Source organism: Liolophura sinensis, chromosome 8, assembly GCF_032854445.1.
Source record: "Liolophura sinensis isolate JHLJ2023 chromosome 8, CUHK_Ljap_v2, whole genome shotgun sequence".
Lineage (NCBI taxonomy): Eukaryota > Metazoa > Mollusca > Polyplacophora > Chitonida > Chitonidae > Liolophura > Liolophura sinensis.
In genome coordinates, this window is record NC_088302.1 from 11477902 (window position 1) to 11502121 (window position 24220).

The 24220-nt window shown below is 37.5% G+C and overlaps 1 protein-coding gene across 2 annotated transcripts in view; it reads right to left on the minus strand.

Moving 5' to 3' along the window:
* The window catches only part of LOC135472231 (insulin-like peptide receptor), a 62254-nt gene that overhangs the window by 37117 nt on the left and 917 nt on the right, over positions 1–24220 (minus strand). For both annotated transcript variants that reach the window (XM_064751628.1, XM_064751627.1), the window contains exon 2: positions 1365–1910. In XM_064751628.1, coding sequence (XP_064607698.1) covers positions 1365–1910 — 546 coding nt within the window. The remainder of the gene's footprint in view (positions 1–1364; positions 1911–24220) is intronic.

Consider the following 24220-nt stretch of genomic DNA (forward strand, 5'->3'; position numbering starts at 1 on the left):
TCTGCTTGACCTCACAAAATAAACAGGGAGAACACAACCTCAATTGAAATTTATCATATAAATAAAACTACTGTAAATCTTCAACTTTTTTAACCATTAAAGCACTTCGTGGAATTCAGGCATACAATTATTATGAAAATAATACCAAAAATGAATTGTTTGTGTCACTTAAGATACAACATTCATAACCCTGTGCAGATTATCTCTAAACACATAGCTATCTCAAAATGTTTCAAAATATTGGTTGCAGAAGCAGTCGAAAAGCTTGAAAAATTAGGGCACAGGGTGTATAATATTTCAGTTTACTGCAGTGAACTCTGCATGTAAATGTAGCTTGAAAGGTGCATTATTTTTCCGTGTTGAGTGTAAATAATAAACAGAAGAGAACACAATAGTGATAGCAAGGCTGGGTGTGACTGAACGTGGATAAACAGCTACGTGAAGTTAAGCTAAGGCACCTACACGTAGTCCATGAGCTTTCGCGACAGTAAACAACAAATTAAAAGAGTGACTGCATGAGGCGAGCAATGACCCACATCACAACCAGGGTAGAGACCCTCAGACAGCGAAGCTGCTAAAGCCCGGAAGGCTTACAGACTTCACCAGCAGCTAAATAACACCTCCATCACACGCTGTGTTCATGGTGGGACACATGTAAGTAAAACCAGGTACAGTAATCGACATTAATCCCCCGCCATCTTATGCTGACATACACTATAACTCATTTATGTTGCATGTACATGTACATATAACTACAACAGAATAGATCGTACGAATGTACAAGTACACGTATGTTGTGTGTCTTTCTACACAACCATTCACCCCAATGACTCGCACCTGGCAAATGCATTGCTAAGGAAGAATAAAGTTTTCAAAAAATTGCGTATGCAAATTAGGCAATAATCACGTCACTGCACTATGTAACCATAGAAAAGGAATATCTGTCTGTCTGTCTGTCATCCAATCACATCATCCAATTTCATCCAATCAAATTCATGCATGTTTTTGCTGGTTGTATTGCTAAGGACCCAAGAAAAATTGCTTATTGCTTATACAAACTAGGCGATAATGACATCACAGTGAGTGTACTGCACACATACGTATTCATTTCACTGTCAGACAGTGGCATAAAGTTGACTAAAAAGCTTCATCCACAAGATATGTAAATGTCTTATTACTTTTTAATTGTGAATATAATTACCATAATATCTTGGCAGGCTGTGTCACACACCTCAAGTAAAATATTTAAAATGGGGGATAGCAAGCTGAAGGAATTTAATAAGCAGGCAAAAGAACAGTCTGAATCCATGTCCAATATCCGTCAATATAAACCTTTGATGATACATCACAAAGAACTCTCTTACCTTTCTGGCAATCATTGACCGTCCAGCATCGCTTAACCTTGGTCTTGTCATCTTTGCTCCTCTGCGTTGCTTTACAGTTGTCGGGACAGAACTGCAAACAGTCTCTCACATTCTTATTTTCTCTAATGTAATGATCATCTGGTTTGGCTGATTTCGCTATCCTTGTCCAGTCTACCGTCTGAGTGAAGCACAAATTTGGATTTTTCTCCAAGCGGACGGCACCTCTCTCCATAAGCGTCAAATTCACCAAGCCGATTTCTTCCAGGTGAGGCATTTCAAATGCGACAAGGGAATATGTGTACATCAGATTCTGACCACGGATCACAGCCAGGTTAGGAAATAAATTCCGTAAAGTTTTTAGATTTTGTACGCGGAACAGCAGCAGGTAGTCTGTTATTTCCACCAGTTTCGGAAAGGATAGTTTTTCGAGCTCTGCAGCACTGACATTATGCATGAGCAGAATGGACAGTTTACCTTCTATCACAGAACAGTTTTTCAACTTTGAGAACTCTGTGATCGAGTTCCGGATGTCCAACGATTCACAAACTGAAAAGAGAAGACGAATCCATACATCATATAAAGTTAATTGTACTGCTTCTTTGTCACCTTCAGGCTTAACCTTTTTAGAAACACAATTTCATTATTATAACATTATATACATTTGTAAACATGCAAAGTTCATCTATTTTCTTTACTGAACGCTTCTGGGGAAAAGAGAGGCAATGACAAACAATCCAAATCTGCCAATGATACAGAATATAAAAAACATGTGAATAGCACAACTAGATTAATATAGCGCACAGGCAAGACAGCACCTGGTTAGCATACATGTACTGTATATGATTGATTTATTTGATTGGAGTTTTACACAATACACAAGAATATTCTACTTATACAACATCGGCCAACATTACGGTGGGAAGAAGGTTAATATAGGTGTACATGTACTATGCTTGCTGCAGAAAGAATTGCGGAATGAATAATTCCTCTTCAATTTTTGATACCACAATAACAATCATACATACTTTTTCACAACTTCACAACGTTGCTTTAAACTTTATACATCCACATGGAAGTTGAAATTTTAATCTTGCATGTTTTAATTATTTTAAATTTTTTAGACACAAAGCCATTTCCCTTTCAGGAAGGTGATCAGTTTGCCAGACAAACCTTCTTACAAGCAAGTGGAAGCTGGTTTATTTATTTATTTATTTATTTATTTGATTGGTAATTTACGGAAGCTGGTTTGAACATCATGTATGGCCACTGGAGAAGGGCAAATGAATCCTTAAGTCTACCTACATGTACGAGTATTTATCCAGATAACTTTGTACAGCTGTATGTATACTAATAGCATTATCTGAAACAAATGAAATGACTGGCAATCTTCTTGGTGCCAGATTAAATGGGGAAAGGGGTACGTATTAAAAAACAAGACAACAAATCCATCAAAATTAAATAATACATATTTATGAATTTCAGCACAAATGCACATGTAGAACAGCGGTAGCTAAGTTTTTTTTTTTCCTTTTCCAGATTATAAAACTACCTAAATATCATCAATATTGCTGCATGCATGTACTCTGTTATTCAACATGTGTTAAAAGTTCTTTCTCCTTAGACCTGCCATTATTAGGGCCTACTTAACACCTGTATCTGGAGACGTCAATGCAGCAAAATGGTCATCTATTGCTATGACGTCAAACAATATAAGGTGGGGGTGGCCACTCTATCTATGGAATTAATAGACAGTAATTTTCTGTATGAATTGCTCTATTTTCCCGCGACTACTCCAACAAGCTGACAGTAAATAATCCAACCCCCTTCCCCATGACCAAGCTGCACATTTTGTCTGTTACTGAGAGTTGTATTGATCTTAAAACGTGTTTGGAGGTTTATTTGGAAGGCTGCGTACTAGATTCGTATTTTCCTGGGCCATAAGTAATACTTTATGTCATTTATTAAAAACTCCACTTGTTGGATGACATTTTAGGTGATCTGCCATATTCTAAACAATCCAAATCCCTAACACTGATGTAACACAACACTAGCATAAAATGCAAGCTATCTGATGCTGAACATGGACATGTTTGTTCAGTGTGTTAAGAGGCTTGAGCTGAAACAGTCTAGACTGCTTATCCCTTAAGGGCCCTGAAAGACTTTTATCATCGTCATCATTATCTCAGACAGAATCACCAGCTGGTTAATGAGTAAACAAACTTGTCCTGTATAATACCAAATTCCATGTGACGTTATCCCTTCTAATTGTCAGCAATAGGGGTGTCATGCTAGTCCCTCTCTAGTAATTCACGGTACCGCTTACAACTTAACAACACCTGGATATGTCTTAGCACCCTACTGCACCCAATATGTTCTGTATAAACCTTACACACTATCTTATACACATTCACAACACTAGACAAAGTATCTGTTTTCAGCATATTTGTTCATTTCAAACAAGGTTATGTCCTTATGTTGGTTATACGGTTGAGTGAATGACAGGTGAGCAGCCTGAAGGAGACTACAAAGGTGAAAGCATCTACACCGATGTCATTCGGTGCTCCCACCTTGTTTGTTTACCTGGTCTAAGCACACACCGACGAGGCTAAAGAGGAGGGGGTGTCATTAAACTTTGTCACTATCTCTTTACAGTTTTTATTCTGATTATAAAGATCTGATAATGCATTCACCCAGTGTTGCGTGACAGAGAAAGAGGAAATCAAACTGTATCAGGAAGAATCTGAAGTGGTACAAAAGCATGACATGGACCTTATCAGAATTCAAATTAAAAAAAAAAAGCACAAACACTCATTTCAACCACATCAGAAGAGATCACTCAGTTCATTCATGATCACGTTTAGCTTGATGAGTGATAGTTAATGGACAGGATTGCGAATGTGACATCAGAAGAGGGAGGAAATACTCTCCTCTAACACTGAATGCCCTGCCTCAAGGAAGGCATATAAATTCAGTTTTAGATAACATCAATGCTGATGCTACTTTAACACATGAACTCATTCTTCATGACTAGTAATTTCTTTCTCTTACCTTGAGAGTCTTATTTCTATTGATTCTGTATTTCTTAGAAACAGGTTGTCATAAATATATTTATTTCACGAATATCATTTGTAACATATCTACAACATGTGTACCGTCATGACATGTAGACATGTACGTGTACGGATGGAAGTTAACACCATTTATCACCATTTTAATCTTGTCAAAATAACATTTTTATTTTATTCTTAACTTCCAGTCTGTTTGGGCTAATACATGTACTAACTAGATGTGATTGTAAGACTAAAACGGAAATACATGCACATCAAAGTTTATTAAATGAAAAGTGAAAAAAAACAACAACAAAAAAAAAAAACAATCATAATTATTAAAAAGGATTTAAAAAAGTTTTCAATGACCTTTCGAGTTTTCTTTCTTTAATTTTCTTCAATTCAATCTCTATCTTTTTCATTGCCCACAATGAAAAAGCAATCTTTAACAATATATAATATTTCTTCTGATGGGTTCATTTCCAAGTTCATTATTTTCTGTTTCTCTGGAAAATGCACGTATTTTCTTTTCCCAGGCAACATAAGCAAATTCATATACTGTACATGTTCATGAGATGACCTTGTCGTGTTATTAAAAATGACCTCATTCATCACCTGTTATAAATAACTAAAAATTAAACGTCATCTGCACACCCAACACACAGGTGAAGCCTTAACGGCGGCCAAAATGTGACACATTATTAATTAGCTATGCCCACATGAACCACAGGTCAACCTGGTTTGCAACAGTCAGGGAGATTACCTGTCGTTCACCTGCATAGGTGAGCCACTGCAGTTCTTTGAGGAAGTTTATTAAGGACAGGTGTACACGGCCATCTCCTACGTCAGTGTCACTTAACAACCTGTCCGTTACATACATGTAGCGTGTTAATAGCTGTGGGGTGGTGTTTATTACATGTTCATCACCTACCTGTGGCTAGACATGCTTGATGGGAAAGATTAGCTATCCATTGTTTCAAATAAAAAAAGGGGAATTTCCGAGATGCTGCCTTATTGTACGTGTACATGTATGGAAACATATTTAGAGCATGTAGAGTTGATATAGGAACAGAAATATTTACGTGTTCCTCACATATTCAAAATTACATGTGCATATCACTTGACACTTTTTACTTGTAAGCATGTACATTCCAACAAAGTACAGGTAGAATGAGCATCAGGGCAAAACCATTTATCAGAACAGTCTTCAGGTAAAAACAGTTTAACAACATATTAAAATTGTTTTTTTTTCTTCTTTTATTTCACACTGTATTTCATCTAATGTATAGCATTTTTCACGCTGCACATTTTGCTGGATCATGATTGATTCTTTCATTTTACGATGCCACATCATTTTTTCGGTATTAATTGCCAGGTGTATGTAAAATTAAAGAAAAATGATTCAAAATCTGGCTACTGTACACCCATGTTTCCCCTTAGGAAAGGTCAAAAGTGGGGGTGGGGTGGAGTGGGGAACACCTCAATACTGTTGCTGGTGTGCACTATACGCAGTGGCAGCCACACCTCATCTGAAGCAGCCATTACTTGCCGCGTTGATCATGTACAGTGTACTAGGTTCTGAACATCAGCGTTATTGATCACTGGACAGGCTACACTAGTCAATATGCCAGCGGTTGCGTCTACTGCCGTAGGGGCAGGCTATTCAGTGCAGCATAGAAGAACAAAAAAAAAAAAAGATTTTCCTGGAACTTGCACGTGTATTTAGCAGAAGTGTGTCAACATATCTACGCGAGGCTCCAGGTCGATGTGTCCCCTCTTAAATAACCTCAAGTCCAGATCTGATGATACAGAGTCCTTATACACAAAATCTGACACGTGGAGTTCTCATCAAGTCTAATAACTTTTTGATAAAGGATCTTTTCCAAGACACACATACATGTATGTAAATATATAAATGAATAAATCAAATGCCTTCTCAACTAACTTTCTACATGATATAAATCCAATTGCAATTTACATTTTATGGCCGAAGTTCAAGAAACACACAAACATATATATATCGGGTGGGCATAAAAAAAATAGACCGTACTTTGATGCTGCGTTGATCAATTATCCTTTGTTTAAACCTTTTCAAAGTTCAGGCATTCAAATGGCATGATTTTGTTAATATACTGACCCATTTTCAAGGTCATAGCTTGAGTAGTCTGTGCACAGAGTTAAAATGAAAACATAGCCTCAAAAACGCAGGTTCCTGTGACCCACATTGCATCACCTGTCAGGTGTCATGAGCAGAGTGCGTGCTGCACCTGTGTGACATGCATCAATCAAGTGTTGTTTGGAAAAATTGTCTGGCTCTAGTGTCAAAGAAACCCTTCTGCCAGATACGCACAAGTTTTGCTCAATCAGGATGGTTTTCTCTGCGGTGGACAAGGAACTGACAGCCTTCTCAAGTAAAACGAGGTGAAACATCATTTTGTTTTTTCAGCATCAAAATGTTTTTGACTCTGTTTTGATTTTGGTCCCATGAACAGACATCTTAAAGGATGAAATTGAAATTTGATCTGTATCCTTAGGATATAACGGCTTTTGAGTGTGTAAATTTTTAAAAGCTGTTGTGAAAGGGTTTTGAAGATATTGAGTGTTAAAGTACGGCCCATTTTTTTTATGCCCACCCGATACATATACACAAACACATTTTCTCCCCACCTCCATCATATGTATGTTTTACATTATAAATCTATTTAAACAAGAAGTCTACATAAATGTAACTGTAAATATGAAGAAATTCAACGCTCTTATATACACCTGTAACAAACCAAAAATGAAATTTACAACATCTATATGTAAAAAACAGTCCATATGACTGGATTTTTTGGACCAGAAGATTGTGTACATGACATGATGAGTATCCAACTTTGATACACATTTGAATGTTAAGCATGTACATTTATACTGAGATTTCTGTGGAGGAAATTGTTCCGCTCTAAATGTAGGAAATGAAGTAGGTGAGCTCTGATAAACTTATTTCTTCTTTACTTATTTGTTTTTGTAGTTTAATGCTGTATTCAACGCCTTTCCACAAGCTCTGATAAAAGCACATGTATTTACACGCACAGTACATATTCATTTTGAGAGGTAAACAAGCTCTATTCCACTCACAAATGGGTCACTTGATCAGCCAGCCCGTGAATGATAACATATAGGTACATGCACTCTAGTACAGTATGTTCTCTGCTCTCCATGTTTAATTGATTATCCATGGTGCTGGGCTCTGCATTCCCACTTCAGCAATACATGTATTTGTTGACAATGGCTGACCTTAGACTGTGGTCATCTTGGGTGAGAAAACCAGTGTAGGTCAGATCCAAAAATATTCCCCTGCCCATAGTCTCAGGGAGGGGTTGGGAAGGTATAGAGGGGTTGAGGAGGGAGGGAATAAACACCAGTGACCTAGCCACCCTGCTCTGGTAACATGGAGATCCACAAAATCAACTTTGATAAAATGCACATTACTTGCCAGGGAGCTTCCATAGCACACTGGGCACCCAAAAATCAGGTCACCTTTCGATCAGTAAAAATGTAAACACTTTGTGGAGTGGGAAAGTGGGTTGGGGTTAAGCTAGGGACTGGGTGCAGGACACAGATGGGCCGATCAATACTTAGCCACATGGGTGCTATCGGTCTTGTAGACCCAGGAGGTAAACAGGAAGTCTTGGCTACTGCTGGATGGTCTGCTCTTTGGGAAAGGGGGGTGGGGGGAGGGAGAGAGGGGTCACTTACCTTGCAGGCTCAAGTAAGTATATGAAGGTTCACACAAACACGGAGATGAGGTGAGGTGAGGTGAGGTGTGGGCAGAGGTGTGGCTCAAGGAGGTGTGGATGGGGGTAGATGGATGGGTTGATGGGATGGAGGTTAGGATGGGTGTGACGGGGTGAAAGTAGGGTGGGAAGTGGGAAGTGGGAAACGGAATGGAGCTGATCACCCTGAATGAGTTAGCAATTTGCCTTCGGTGCAATGTAAGCTACTTTAAATATATACAGAACACCTACCTAAATGTAAGTTCTAATAAAAGAAATGATCATGAAATAAAACAAATACACATTCACACTGTGCTACATGAGCTGCCATGTACATGAGTGACAACCCAGAACAACTTGATGGCAAACACATCATTTTTAGGTATTTCATGCTACATGTATGGAAGGACAAAAAGGTGAGCATGTCAATAAAGGCAGATCTATCTGGGGGAAGATGTCTGCTTCAATTAAGATACCATTTTTGTATGCCAGATACATGTTTACAAGTTCTCTCAGAGTTTCGATGTTGAACACAAAGTGAAAACAAATGTGGGAATAATATTAAACTAAAGGCAAGATTTATTTGGTTGGTTGATTGGTGTTTTACTTTGTACTCAAGCATATTTCACTTATATGACAGCAGCCGGCATTCTGGTGGGAGGAAACCGAGTTGGAGAAACCCAAGACCATTCGCAGACTGCTAGCAGGCCTTTCTACGTACGGCTGGAAGGGAAGCCAGCATGAGCATGACTTGAGCTCAGAGCGATCGTATTGGTGGGAGGTTCCTGGCATGCTAGCCCCCACCCCCACGGAGGTCCCTTAAAGGCAAGAAATACATTATATAAATATGAGGAAAACAGACATACCCTAAATGACCTAAAATCTCGCCCACAAAAGCACATTTTTAGAGGCCAATAAATGTCACAAAATATTACTTTTGGTGCCGAAAGTTGGAATTTTCCAGGGGAATATGATCCCATGTTTCAAGCAAACCTCAAAACACCTTCATAAAATCAATAGAACTCTCAGAATAAGGAAAAACAGACGAAATTTAGAGTATTTATTTGATGTGGAACTATGTATTATTACCAATATTAATGTATTTTACACTATAATCCATTACCCCTCCCCCCAGTATAATCCATTACCCCTCCCCCCAGTATAATCCATTACCCCCTCTCCCCAGTATTTAGTGAAGTTGTATCAGCATGTACATGTACACATATTTTGCATGACCATTCACAAATTTCACTCACACAAAGCACATTTGATTTCAGAATTTATAAGCTATGCGTGTGTATTGTCACATGTGTACATGCAGCTGGCGCTTCAGCCAGTGAGTGGGTGTTCAAGTAATGTTACAACACCTGTCAGGTGAGCTGTTCATTTCAGTTTGTCAAATACCCAGCGAGTGAAACGGATTCCTACCTCATATATACACACCATCAAACACCTGACTCATACATAATAAGTAAGTTTGTCATGAACAGACCATGGGCTGCAATATTCTCCAGATTCAAGATGTTGTGCAAACTATTTTATAGCAGGGAAAACTTTTCATCATAAACCCAGCTTAACATGTGCCTGATTAATAACACTGAACACATGTGTACATCTACGCTAAGTATAAGGTTTCCTTTAACCAATAATTTCACTTTAAATCAAGACAAGTGAAACAGATAAAAGTGCAAGTATACATGATGCTTCATCTACAGCTGCCCAGCCCCAATAGCACAATTGGTAGAGCATCTGCTCAGGTCACACCTAAGACCTTAAAAGAGGAAGTTGTAACATTCTCGCTTGGCGCTCAGCATGAAGGGGATAGTGCAACAAATGGTTGACCCGTACAATGGCTCAGGCAGGGCGGCTTACTTGCCTTTGGTAAGTTGTCCTAGTGAAGCAGCACTCGATAAAAGAGCAGTGGAAATCCGTCTTGCAAGAAGAAGGCACATTACATGCACTCTAAGGATTCCTTCGTCATCATATGACTAAAAAATTGTTAAGTACGACGTTAAACTCCAAGCACTTACTCATGCACTCATCTACAGCTACATGTCAGAAATTTTTGCCACAAAATCCTGAGTGCTATCACTTTAGCTAAAAATTCACCGCATTTCAGTACATGTACATAACATAAATGAAACAAATCATGAAACTTGTCAAATGACAATCATAATCATCATTTGATAATCGGTATCCCTCCACCCACGTTTCTGGTGGAGTACAGCCAAAGGACATTTTCATCTCTAAATAGTCATGGTATTATTCTGACTGTTCGTTACTAAAACCCAGTAATAGCATTAAGCATGCCCATCAGGCCAAATAGCTTTAAACAGCAAATTTCAAAGTAGATACATGTATCTTACGGCACTTAAACCAAACACTAATTTTCCACATGTGCATGTTTCATTTATTAATTCAATCATTTATTCATATCGATAAGCTGAAAGCCCTGATTACATGTAGTTACCAATTAACTTCTAAATGTCCCTTGAAGATATTACTTGATTATAGTTTTATAATGTCATTACTAAACAACTTTTCACTTATATGATTGCCGGAAATACAATACATGTGAGAGGCCACACCAATTTAAATTTTTGTTTTACTAGCAGAATGAATCTTTTTGGAATATTGGGAAAGGTTAACAAAACTCTAGCTAAAATCTACATCTGAATATCAATTCTCTATTGATGGAGGTAGATTCCAAATTACATCATCTTTTTCCTGTGGAGGACATCAATTTATCATTTAGTCTTTGTTACAGAAATGTTACATGGATGGGCATAAAAGACAGTGCATATATGAACACCATTAAGTACAGGCGAGCGTGAACTTTGTGTAACCTTCTGATTAGCACCCTATGTATGTCTGTAAACCTATGACAGCAGTGATCACACTCAGGCATGTGTCAAGACTGAGGGGCTTCCACAGACAATGTTCAGGAGCCAACATAATCATTCGGTACGAGTAGTATTCCAATGATGCCTTGGAAACTGAACACAGCGTCGTCAAAGTCAACTGGTTTAGCATGTTCAGAGACTAGTATACTACACGTATGTCTATTTGTAGGATGAGGGTTGATTTCACATAGCACTGGTGGCATTACATGTGTGTTCATATAGCCCCATGGAGACAGTGCTGGTTGCTATGGTAATTAGGTAAACGTTGCAACACCTACAATGTTGAGAGCTTGATTGAAGCGATAGTGAGGCTGGGAATGGTACCTTAAGTAAGAGGCATAACTGGCACAAAAATATAAATTTTAGAACATTACACCAGCTACATATATGTCACACAAATGTTAAATGAACATATTTGACTGTTTTGTGCTGCCCTACTTAAAAAATTTCAGACCTGTATAACGACAGACAGAAACTTGTGACTTCCAGACATCAGCACCATATTGGTGAAGGATAGCTTGGTTTTGGACATAAAATTGGAGTAAAAATTGCATCTTTGGAGCTAAATAAATGTCATAAAATATCAGTTTTGGTGACAAACCTTGAAAAAACCTTTGAATGTTTTGAAAACTTAAAAAATGCCAGGTATTTCAGAGACCAGTTGAAACTGTACATAGATCCCCACAATTTACACGTATACAGGTGTAAGTACATATAGGTGCGTACTTAAATCATGAATATGACATTCAGGTTTGGGGTTAGTCAAAATCACCCTTTGCTTTGTGTGTGTTAAGGAAGTGGGGGGTGGGGGGGGGGGTGGGGTGGGGGGGGGGTTGTCTCTCTCAGACTATCAGGAAGAGCTGTGCTTCCTACACCTGAAGTTGAGCCCACACCCTAGACATACAATCAGGCAATGTTGTGATCACCTGGCTGGGATTGTGCAGCGACTCTCAGGTGTGCAAACTTTCAGCCCTCTGCTGACTGTTCCTTGTCATCCTATCTGCTACACGTGTCAACTCACAGCATTTTTGTGCTGCACTTTGGGTCAGTTCACATGCTGTATGTTTAATAAAGTGGGTTACAAAGGACAAAGGTACAGGTACACCTACACCAGGTTAAAATGACAGGCCATCAATCCGATGTCAGTCCAAAACAAATGACAAAAAAAAAAAAAAGGTCAACATAAGCTGGATCAAAACTACAACTATCTTCACATAACCTGACATGATTTGAAAACTTAATACAAAGCATTTAATTTGTGGGGGGGGGGGGGGGTGTTTTTATTTCACCTCTCGATTCACAGGCAATTATGCAAGCCAGTCAGCCTGTGAAATTTGACAATGACCCGAAAACACTCCAGTATATACTCAGATCTATGTATGTTTGTTTGTTTTATTGTCTTAACACCATTCTCAAGAATTTCTCACTGCAGTCAGTATTATTAATAAGGGTGGATGAAATCAGAGTGCTTGCACTGGTGAACTGCTGACCTCTGGGTAAGTTTGACTTACAGCAAGGCACACCATATTGGCAGCAGGTAAATGGTTATTGATGAACGTCAAGCAGTATTTATTGTCACCAATGCACCTCAAGCAGCTCGAGCGAGATAAGGCACAAATTCCCTGCCCAAGTCCGGGCTTGAACTAGCAACTTGTGTGTCCTGGCAACTAATAGGCATCTACCTTTAGAATGACTCCGCTAAGGCTGCTTAATTCCCAAACCCATGTCAACAATCTAAGTGAAAAAACAACTATTAACTGCAATAGTCTGTCTCAAAACAGCAAATGCAGAACATCAGGTCTTCAACTGTAATGGGTAGATGCATATTATGTAAACTATGTTACATATGTCAAAAGTGTACAACAAATAAGTGATCAATTAGCACTGTCCAATTGACCTTTAGATCCACATCAGAGTTCAAAGTCAACAAAGTCAGAATACTTAAATAAATACGAGGACTGGCTCTACACAGCTGCACTGTACCAACACTATATACATGTATGATCCATCTGTTCACCTGGAACAGTTCAAACCTTCAGCGCTTACATAACAACATACCCTTTTGGTGTCACTAATTAGTCTCAGGTAGATTTCTCTCACCCTGTATGGAACTGTTAGTGTACACCACTAAATAACCATGTACTGTACATGTAGTATTGGCATACATATTCATAAACATGCATCCAAACCAAAAAAGATATGTAATCAATTTTTTAATGTTTGAATACAGGTAAGCTTAAGATAACAAATATGTCAGATATTAAACACCTGTAACAAATCCTACATACAGACTTCTCTTACATTTTAACCAACTAGGCAATCAAGCATCCATTTTGTTCTTCATCACATCTACATGTAATATTTTCCCTTTAATAACATAAGGGAAAACCAGTCAGATTGCTTGCCTTAATCATGTGGGAAAGTCTGCCAGTCACTTGCCAGAGGTTCATGGTTTACAACAGGTTTATCCAGCCTTCTTGAAGACAAACTGTGTCCGTTTTATGGGAGATACATATACAGTGTGTGTACAAATGCTGTTCAAATTACACCGCCAGCGCCAAAGATATTCATCATCAGGAGTGGCATTTCATCTTCACAACATTTAAACATTTGTGAACAAAAGTTCAGGTGAACACAACATACGCCATGACAAATGCATCTGTGTGAAATGTATAAAAGAATACCAGTAGCAATGTGGTGAGTACAGTAAATGCCTTTTTATTCATTCGCGGGCATAAACTTTCGCAGATTTGGTAAGACGACGCATTCGCAGGAATCAACTTTCACGGATCTTAACAGAATCTTTGGACAACTGATAAACAAAAATCAAACTCTAATACAGAAACATTAAGTAATAATACAACTCAAGCATTCAAGTAACAATGTTATCATTTAAACTTATTTGTACCTGTAAGATGTGACAAAAATTCCATACAATACAGTAACTGGATCAGACAAAGCAAGTTAATCCTCCTAAGTTTTTGATCTTTTGAAGACTGTAAATCTTTATAAAACGAAGCCCTTAACTGCTGTGCGAGCAAATATTCATGTCACTCACTCTGGGAGACGACGAGGATAAAATGTGATATACACATCAGCAGTGTGAGTGAAACTTTGAGTGAACTATGACAGATTTGAGTAAATTTCTCAGAAATCATTATGAAAAGGATGTTTGAAGTGCGGAAACCCCAGGGCGATGTATCAGGCCCATCGGAAAGGTGACCTGACTGGAAGGCAAGTACAGTCGATAAAAAAACAACCTCTCTCATCTTATGTATATCGTATCACGAAAACATGCCCAGTATAAATTATCAATTTGTATGTCTCTAACCGCAGCAATAAATCAACAACAATAACGATGCAATGTGGCGATACATAGACAAAGCTAAGCCTCCTTAAAAGAAAGCAAGATTAACTGATGATTAATTAAGCTGGATTTGTGAAAGCTGGAATACATTCTAATTAGGTAATTCAAATTAAACTGTTTGAAAAAGTATTAGAACTGTGGTGCTTGTTAACGAATTTATAACTGTAACGCATGCTACATTAATAAATTACTTACATGGGTTTTATATTCGATGGCACTTATTTTTGTGGAAATGTGTTTGCCGCGAAATTTGCGAATGTTAGTACCACACGAATAAAAAGACATTTACAGTATAACCCCTGAGGGGAACCTTCATTGCAAGAGGATAAAGGTGTCCACCTCAAATCCAAACTTCATGCAGAAAACAGTTGGAGTTGTAGCCCGGGCACAAAATCATTTCTATTTATGTAGTATATACAAGGAAAATGGCTATCTGGTTACCATGACAACCACCAAAATGGACAAATGTGAGTTGCAGCACATCATCATCTGTGTATCTATGTATCCACCAAAATTTAAACTATGTTGAAAACTGTTGGAGTTATAGTGCGGGTACGAAATCAGATCTTTTTATATAGTGTATATATGAAAACTAGCGATCTGGTAACCATGGCAACAGTGGAAATGAACAATGTGAGTCGTGACACATCATCATCTGTGTATGTTCGTATCCACCAAAAAGTAACACTCTACACAGGAACAATTATGCTAATTGCACGAGGTGAGGGTGGGGAGAGAGGTGGTGGGTGCGTATAAAAAGGAATTTAATGAACTCCTTCAAAGACAACACACTCTAGTACAGTACAGCCAATGTAATTTAGATGTAACTTTCAGTTGATTTTGTAATTAATTTGAAAGTCTCCTCAAATGTATTGGTAAAATCTGGATTGACACATGGAGACCTGTTTTCTTTACTTCTCTTTTTTTTAATGCCATACTAAAGTACTTTTAGCTTATACGATGGCTGTCTGCTTTATGAAAGATGAAACCCAGATCACTGAAATTAAGCTGACGCATGATTTATTTATTTATTTGATTCCTGTTCAACGCCATACTATGAATGGTAATGAATGTTTAATAACAAAAAAATCTAATTGGACAAGCACTTTCTGACATAATAAGAATGTACCTTACTTCACTTTGTAATGGCAAGGTCACATAAATATTCATTTATGATTTTCAGCCAATACTTTGGCTTCATTCAAAATAAATGCCAATGACACATAAATACATATACAGTGTACATCATAAAACGTTACAGGGGCCTCCGTGGCTCAGTCGGTTAGCATGCTAGCGCAGCGTAATGCCCCAGCAGCCTCTCACCAATGCGGTCGCTGTGAGTTCAAGTCCAGCTCATGCTGGCTTCCTCTCCGGCCGTAAGTGGGAAGGTCTGCCAGCAACCTGCGGATGGTCGTGGGTTTTCCCCGGGCTCTGCCCGGTTTCCACCCACCATAATGCTGGCCGCCGTCGTATAAGTGAAATATTCTTGAGTACGGCGTAAAACACCAATCAAAAAAAATAAATAAATAAATAAAACGTTACAAATAAATTAATCTTTTTTATTCTTAACTTGAACAAATTTGGATAATTCAGGCCATTTTTAGAATTATTCCACATGCAGCCTCCTGTCTCCATACACAGTCTAGTGAGAGCACAATACATTGCAATCCTATATAAAAGCCCTACGACTGAAAACAGGCTTGTTTTGAGCACCGGTAATTACCTCCCCTGCCTGGGTTGCATAAACCTAGTCATTAGCGCCTTGTCAACAACACACAGCTAGGCGGACATAGCCAGCAGATGGTGGGGACTTTCATCATTGGCTTAAGCTGGTATGTAAGCTAAACAGACATAGTCCTGGAACTGCTGTACAACATGAGGTCTGACTTGTCAGTACAGCAGGTACATGCTGCAGGGCACCTGTATGTACATGTACATGTATATAGGTACAGCTGTAGCTACATACACTAGTAGCACCAACAGTCCGGGATAATTGCTCATGATCTACCTTAACACGCTGATGTACTTCCACCGAGAGATAAATAATGACAAGATCACAAATGAATAAGTATAAATATTACCCGTAAATTTGTTCACACAGTAGATGCACATGTATTTACAATCATGAGGCTTTTGAACACTACATTTACATTTTCCTGACATGCGTATCTCGGCTTTCAATTTACAAATTTTGGCAAACAAAGAGTTTATCAGCAGACGAATATATACATGTATTTAAAAATTTATTTATTATTTTCCTTGCTGCTGATCTGCTCTCATATGACTGACTACTTCCTATTTTTTCTTCTTAACTACAGTACTACATGTACTTTACATTAACATGTACAACTGCTGTTTTTATTCATTGTTAAATGTTATTCTAATGTTCAACAAGGTCCTGCTATTGTTTCCCTTCTCAGTTCTTCAATGTTAACCTTAATTTAGACAAGTCTGAAAGAGTGAGTAGCTGTGTAAATGTGCCAGAGAGAAGATCAACTGTTTGCTGACTGAGTTTATCAACCTTCTCTGGAAAACAAAAAAATATACACATTACATGATTAATCAGACAAACAATAAGGTGTTTGATCATGTATTAAGTATGTGGTGAATTTTATATACACAACCACCCAAGGAACATCAAAATTACTAGTATATTTAATTCTTTATTTATTTTTTCATTTCTTTGACCGGTGTATTATGCTGCACCAGCCCTGAAAATAACTTTTTAAGGGGTGGCTAACAAATTTCAAAACCCATATAATCTTACCTGTGTTTTTAAGACATCTTACTATATTTACCTGTGATGTCTGTACCTGATAAGATGGGATTTGATGGCTGACAATGTGTTTGTCAGGCTGATAAATTGCAGGTTTGCAAAACACTAAATTTATTATCATGTGCGAGTGCTGTACTGTAACTGTAATTATACTTGGCTTAAATCTAGGTCTAATGGCAAGGTGTAAATGAACATTCAATATAACATTTTATAATACCATAACCTGCCGATGGTTGTCACTCTACCCCATTTCCTTCCACAACAATAGTGGCCACCATTGTAGTAGTGAAATATTTCTTGAGTATGGCCTTAAACACCAGTCAAACAAATAAAATATATCATAATACAAAACTTGAACTGAATGTGCATACCCTAATTCCTCAAGCCTTTCGCATAGGAAAGAGCAACTTTCAGGGCATTTTAAGCACATTTTGATTTTGATTTTGGAGACAAACCTACATTGGTCGGATTGGCAAATTTTAGGGCTTCACAAAACCCAATGTATTATCAGTCCAAACAGAATAATGCCTTCAGAATATGCTTGAATAAACAGCTTGCATTCATGTGAAACGGCTGAAGAATTAGAGCAAAACAAGAATGAGACAATTCTTAACACTTGTCAACAAAAACATGTCAACAAAAAACATCTGAGTTCAGTACACTGTACATATTTCTGGCTGGCGGCAAATGCCTTCAATAACAAATTAACATGCAGCTCTACTGGGCTGCAATGCTGTGTAACAACAACTTTTGCCAAGCGGTCAACAGACAAGTGACGTGCAAAACATGCACTAAACGCTGGTTTGTGAATTGATTGAAGGATCTATGTAAACCAAAGGTTAATGGAAATCAATACCTAACACATCTGCACTGCTGTGAGGCTGTAGTCTTCATGCTCATATGTAGAAGTCGTAAGTGAGTATTAATTGCCAAAGAGTGAAATTAGATTAATTTCATATCAGAAAAACTAATGTGTTGAGATCAAAGCATCATTATAAGGCCTTTACGTACTTTTGAAAGTGTATTTTTACATACCAAACTTTAAGGAAACACTGTACAATACATCAGTACATATAAGCACTGCACACGTATGTTAAGGGAAGTTTTACTGTGATCATTAGAGATTTGAAGTCAGGAATTCACAAAATTTTCTGTTTGAAAAGGCACAATTTCTTACAGGACATTTTTATAAGGATGAACAACAATCAAAACTTAATGTCAAAAAGTAAAAATTTCATATGACAAAATTTTTCGTATGGTCAATATAGAAATACTGAATGCATGGATAAATTCGATGTCAATTGTGGAAAATTCAGAAAAATTAGAAATACTTCACAGACAAATGAAATATGGTGGAAAATTCAGCCTATTAAATGGCTGGCACTACTTGCATTTGAAACAATATGGTACAGTGTATTCTATGGTGTGGCTTGTCTGACATTTATCCAATCAACAAAATTATGCATAACTTAGCATACACAGGTATAGCGTACAGCTAACGGCACTTTCACAGAACTCTGACCTTTTGTGCTTACATCAATCCAAATCCTAGACGCTGTGCACAGAGCACAAATTATTGATTAAACAAGCAACATATGGCTCCTTTTTTATGACAATGATCCGATTCCTAAAACAATGTCTCGCATTATATGTAAATTCTGACCAGGTAAATCATCAGGTACGGGAATCACAGCTCAAAATCTGAGTTCGCCACATTTTATCACACCTTGGACTGTTTACAGTTTAGCGCAGAAGTGTCTTGTTTCAGTCGCTTTCTGTCACATTTGGTCAAAACCTAATCTCTCTCAGATACTTGGCTTCATCTTCACTTCTCACACACCTTGTTTAGAAACTTTTAAGAATAACAAATTGAAAATTGATTACTCAACTTTATTTTTTCCCCATATTGACATAGCTTGGCTCAAATTGTCACAACATGTCACATGATTTCATTTTAGTCACTTTTTCAAATGCACTGTGATCCCTTCTCGTAAGAATTGCAAAGTGGGTTTTTTTGATGTTTTTGAAAGGAATGACATCTCCTTTCACTTTTGAAGCTTACTAGCCCTTATTATCACACATGGTGATGGGTGTATATAACTGTTGGCCACCAGCAAAATGCGCACCAACAGCACTTTCATTACGTTCAAAATGACCTAACAAAGCTGCGTCACTTTCCGGAGATCAATTATCATTGATTACACTTAAATTAGGCCTAGAGTTTATCCTATGACAATTACGGACCCACATTTTGCAAACACACAATTACAGCTACTGGGATTGAATTCATCAGTCACCACAATGGTCTCTTAATTGTCCTTAATGTCCATAGGTGTAATTAATGTATGAGTACACACTTGTCATTTATCTGTATTTAATTAGCCTCCAGAGGCTAGGTAGTTTAACATTTCTGTCCACAATAGTATAAACTACATGTAAAATGTGACCACAAATTACCACACCATACTGATAATAAAACCTTATTACATTTATATGATTATCAGACAGAAAATCATCTGACGACCGATAGTAAATGACTTGTCAACAGTTACCCCGGCTACAAGATTTAACTTTCCCTAGTTCCCATCATCAACAGTACAACAAAACAATTTGACTGCAAATTTGCACTAAAGAAAAAATTATACTGCTTCACAAGTAAATCAATTTTAATAACCAATATAAACAATTCTAGCTTATTTACACAGCGTAGAGCTATAACATAAGTTTCTATATATATCTATGTACAGCAATACCACACATGTAAATACAATATGTAGCATTTAATAGAGGCCTATTTTATTACATGTGTACACGTGTAGATATACATGTACGCTGTTGGTAAAATATTTGGTTGGGAAATATTTCTCAAAGGGTTATAAAAACTTCAATTTAACAGATCATGGCAGTTCTCAAAAATGTGAGAAAAATTCATGGAACTAATTCACAGCAGGTGAACAGGTTCAACAAATATTCTTCTTCAAAATCTGTTGAACTTTATCATCTCATTATATTATGAAGACCACAAGTTCAGTGGCTATTCAGAGATTTGATCTGACAAATACAAATGGATAGTTTATCACTGTGACAAATGAAAGAGTGCACCATCAGCGGGATGGGATATAGTATATTTCTTTTAGAGAGTCGCCTATTTTCAGCTGTCTGTAAAATCAGTCATACTCGCTACCAAACTTGCCCTTAGTTAGTGACATGTAACAAAATAAGCTCTATACATTGATATGTATGAAGTTCACATTATTACAAGGAAAATGAAGTTAGAATACTTTTACTAATTCATAATGTTAAAGTCCATAAGCTCAGTTTCGACGGCAAGAATCAAGTGCCGTCACAATTACTCAAAAACTAGTGGCGTGCCGGATATTGGGCATGTTTTGACAGAGAGCGACACTAGTTACCTCGACTGCTATATCTTGTACTGTAAACCCTGTTTCTGACACAGCTGCATATGAAATTGTTTACATGTTTTAGAATAATATAACCTTAATAAATGAATTTAATTTTATCTGTTGTAGTATATGATCTCACGGCAGTACAGTTTTAAAGCTGAATATTAGGAAATTTTGTTATGAAAAACAATATTGTCTATTCACCAAGAGTGTAGTGTAGGATGTGTTACTGTGTGAAGTTTATTGTAAAACAAATAACTCTCCACATCCATTCCCCAGGACGTCACTCGAGGCAATGAGTTCATGGTGGCGAAACTGAGCTCATACAGTTTATCATTATGAATTAGAAAAAGTGTTCGAATTTGATTTTCTTTAGAAGAATATGGACTTTCAACATATCATGTGTAGAGCTCGTGTTATTATGTATCACTGACTAAAGGCAATTTTGGTAGCGAGTATCAATGATTTTACACACAGATGAAAACAGGCTCAGACAGACTCTTTAACAGAAAGAGACGACAGTTAAAGCTCCTAACAAAGTACTGCCACTGACACATCAAAAATCTTTGACTGAATCAGAACAAATTTGTTAGCGATGACATGTATATACAAATCCAATGACTGATCTGTCAATGGTGATGTTTTTTTTTTGAGGTCTTCAGGGCACAGAAATACATACTGCCAAGAAAACATGCATATTGCATGACTAGAATATGGGGACATAAATTGCTCAACTAGCAGGATTTTTCGGGAAATTTTTGGGCAATGTTAAGTCGATACACAAATATCATTATCAACATGCGAAAAGGCTGAAGAATTACAGTACCATTTTAATCCAGAAACACAAAGTGTATGTCTCACTTCATTCAGTAGGTCTGGTCAACCAAGGGAATAAACAAGCTACTCAAGTATCCAATCATACTACAGAGCTTTTCATCCAGCTTACACGCCTTACATATTATGATGCTATGTCAAACTATTCTGTATTTCATAAGCATGACAATTTATTTTTTATTCACATGGTGCACTGAGATGGATTAATCATTAAACCACATATCTGAAAAACATGTCTCTTAGCAGATTATGTTGTAATAAAGATATTCATGAGAAGAAACAAAGGAGTGTGTAAAAGGGAGACAACTATGAGAAAAAGTTTGGAGATGTTACGTGTACATGTCAAGTATTTGTTTGCCAACTGGGTTTACACGTCTGCACACATCCAGTCAAGTAGTACGATTCCATGGTTTAAACAACAAACATGCAGATGTTATAATAAAGTAATACAGTACAATGTAAACAGAAAAGCTGATTATTTCTATGGGCTCTGTTTTGATCTTATGATGTTTAATCACCACCTTTTAAACAACATGCAAACATGTCCTGAACATGGGTCAGGGGGTTCAACTTCATGCAAAACAGCATGTGTGCTCATGTTTGAAGTACATATGCTTATATTCATATATATAAGAGCATGAAATAATTAATATCAAATGTGAAACAAACATCGAAGCAGCATCTACTGTGATACCTTGATGGGTTGGGTGGGTGGGGGCTGTATCAATACAGTGTTGTTAAGGCCCTATGCTTAGGAATGAACAATAAAACTGGTATCTCATACACACCTGGCAGGAAGTTACAGAAAGTCAAGCAGTCTGTTTACAAGTATTTCTCACATTTCTGTGTGGTATTAATTTTCATTAATTCTTTGGTCACCTGACAATGTACATCTGAAGCCAGTGATCACCACGCACAGATCAGATGTGCACAGTACACTGTTCAGAGATATACAATGAGTCAACTTTACACCTGGAGGAAACTAGAGTGCTCAATCTTTGACAAGTTACAGGTGATTTTAGTCATGTGTCCAGCTCAGGCATGCATGGCACACTGGTGGAAGACAAGTGGTCGTCAATAACATAAGACTGCAAATGTACCTACAACCAAGTCCCCAGGCTATGAATTGAATACATCATCTACAAATACCGTGGCGTTAAGCCATAATCATTCATTCATTCATCTACAAATACCCTTTATTCCAAGCCCGACCTGGACCTACACCTCAAGTGTCTTGCAGATCGGAGAGTGGAGTCATGCACCTCATACAGCTCATCATTTGTATTTTGAGCTCTTCTAAGTGTTGACCTCAACAAAAAGAGCGGGTATCCAAAATGATGTAAAGGTGTCAAATACAATAGATTGTATCTACATCAAGGTAAAACAATATGGAAGTGGATAAAATATAACAAAACCTTTTAAGCCTCTAAAATCAGGAATATCTTCATGATGATCTGGGCACAACTTGAGGCCATAATTTTTATTATTAGCTCTTAAAAACCAGTGAATGGTCAAACATTTTGACCCCTGGAAGTCAATGTCTCCAGGATATAATCCGTTCACACAAACAGACATCCATTTCAACTGAAAAACAATTCTACTTCCTACCGCTTGCAGCATTAGAGTCCAAATATCTCACAGTTACACACACACACACACAGGACAACATTCCAACTCTATATAGTCAATGCCATTCACGGACAAAAGGCCAGACAGAGTCGTGTTGCCTGCTCCATGTAAGTGCTATGGTTCATGTTCAATTCAGCTGTATATCACCTTAAACATTTTGACCATTTTATGACAAAGTCTGCTTACAGCAAGCCAGTCCTTATGCGGACATTTATTACGCTGCCTTTGCTGCATTTTACTTTATTCGTTTATTTCACTGGTGTTTAAAACCACTGCCTCACTGGAATCCAATGCTGGACATCAGACTCAACATCCACACCCTCGATACCTTGTAACCTGTAGCATCTATTATCCATGTAGGGGTTTGTCTTTGTTTATTTGATTGGTGTTTAATGATGCACTCTAGAAATTTACACTTGGAAGATTTACAATTTACACTAGGCTGCTGAGTAAACAAGCCAGAAGAACTATTTCAAGTATTAAAGAAATGGCTTTTTATTCTAAATGTCTTTGTTTATTTGATTGGTGTTTAATGATGCACTCTAGAAATGATGAACTCTAGAACACCAGGAAGACGGATGTCAAGTTTAGGGCTGATTCCTGTTGGAAAACAGTGCCTGGAGTAAACCATCAACCTCCTGACTTAAAGCCTCAACCAAAGGTGCCAGAGGTGGATTTCAGTTTTGGACCAAATGGTGTTTAATTTGGCCAAATGAGGCACCAAGCGCCCAGGTATAAAGGTCTCTCACCTGCAACACGGAAATGTGTGAATGTAATAGTACATGGATTTTGAAGAATCACACTCTTCTCTAGAAAATCTGCTTAAGCAGTAAGGTTTTACAGTCTACTGCTAACCACTGAGAACAAAATTTAGGCCTTTGTTTCGGTAGTTTTTAAGATGTGGTTGCTGCCGTGTGGTAGGGTGATATCAAATCAATGAACACCCTGCTTTTCACAATGAACATCTGAGATAGGGTCAGCAACTAGCAAAGACATCAACTTAGTGTTTAAAACTGCCATTATGTTACAGTCACATGCTTTGGAAATTAAATGACTGATATTAATTTGCTGTTCAATTTTGATATATTACATCTTGACACCAAACTGGAACAATACAATGATTGTCATCTGCAAAACA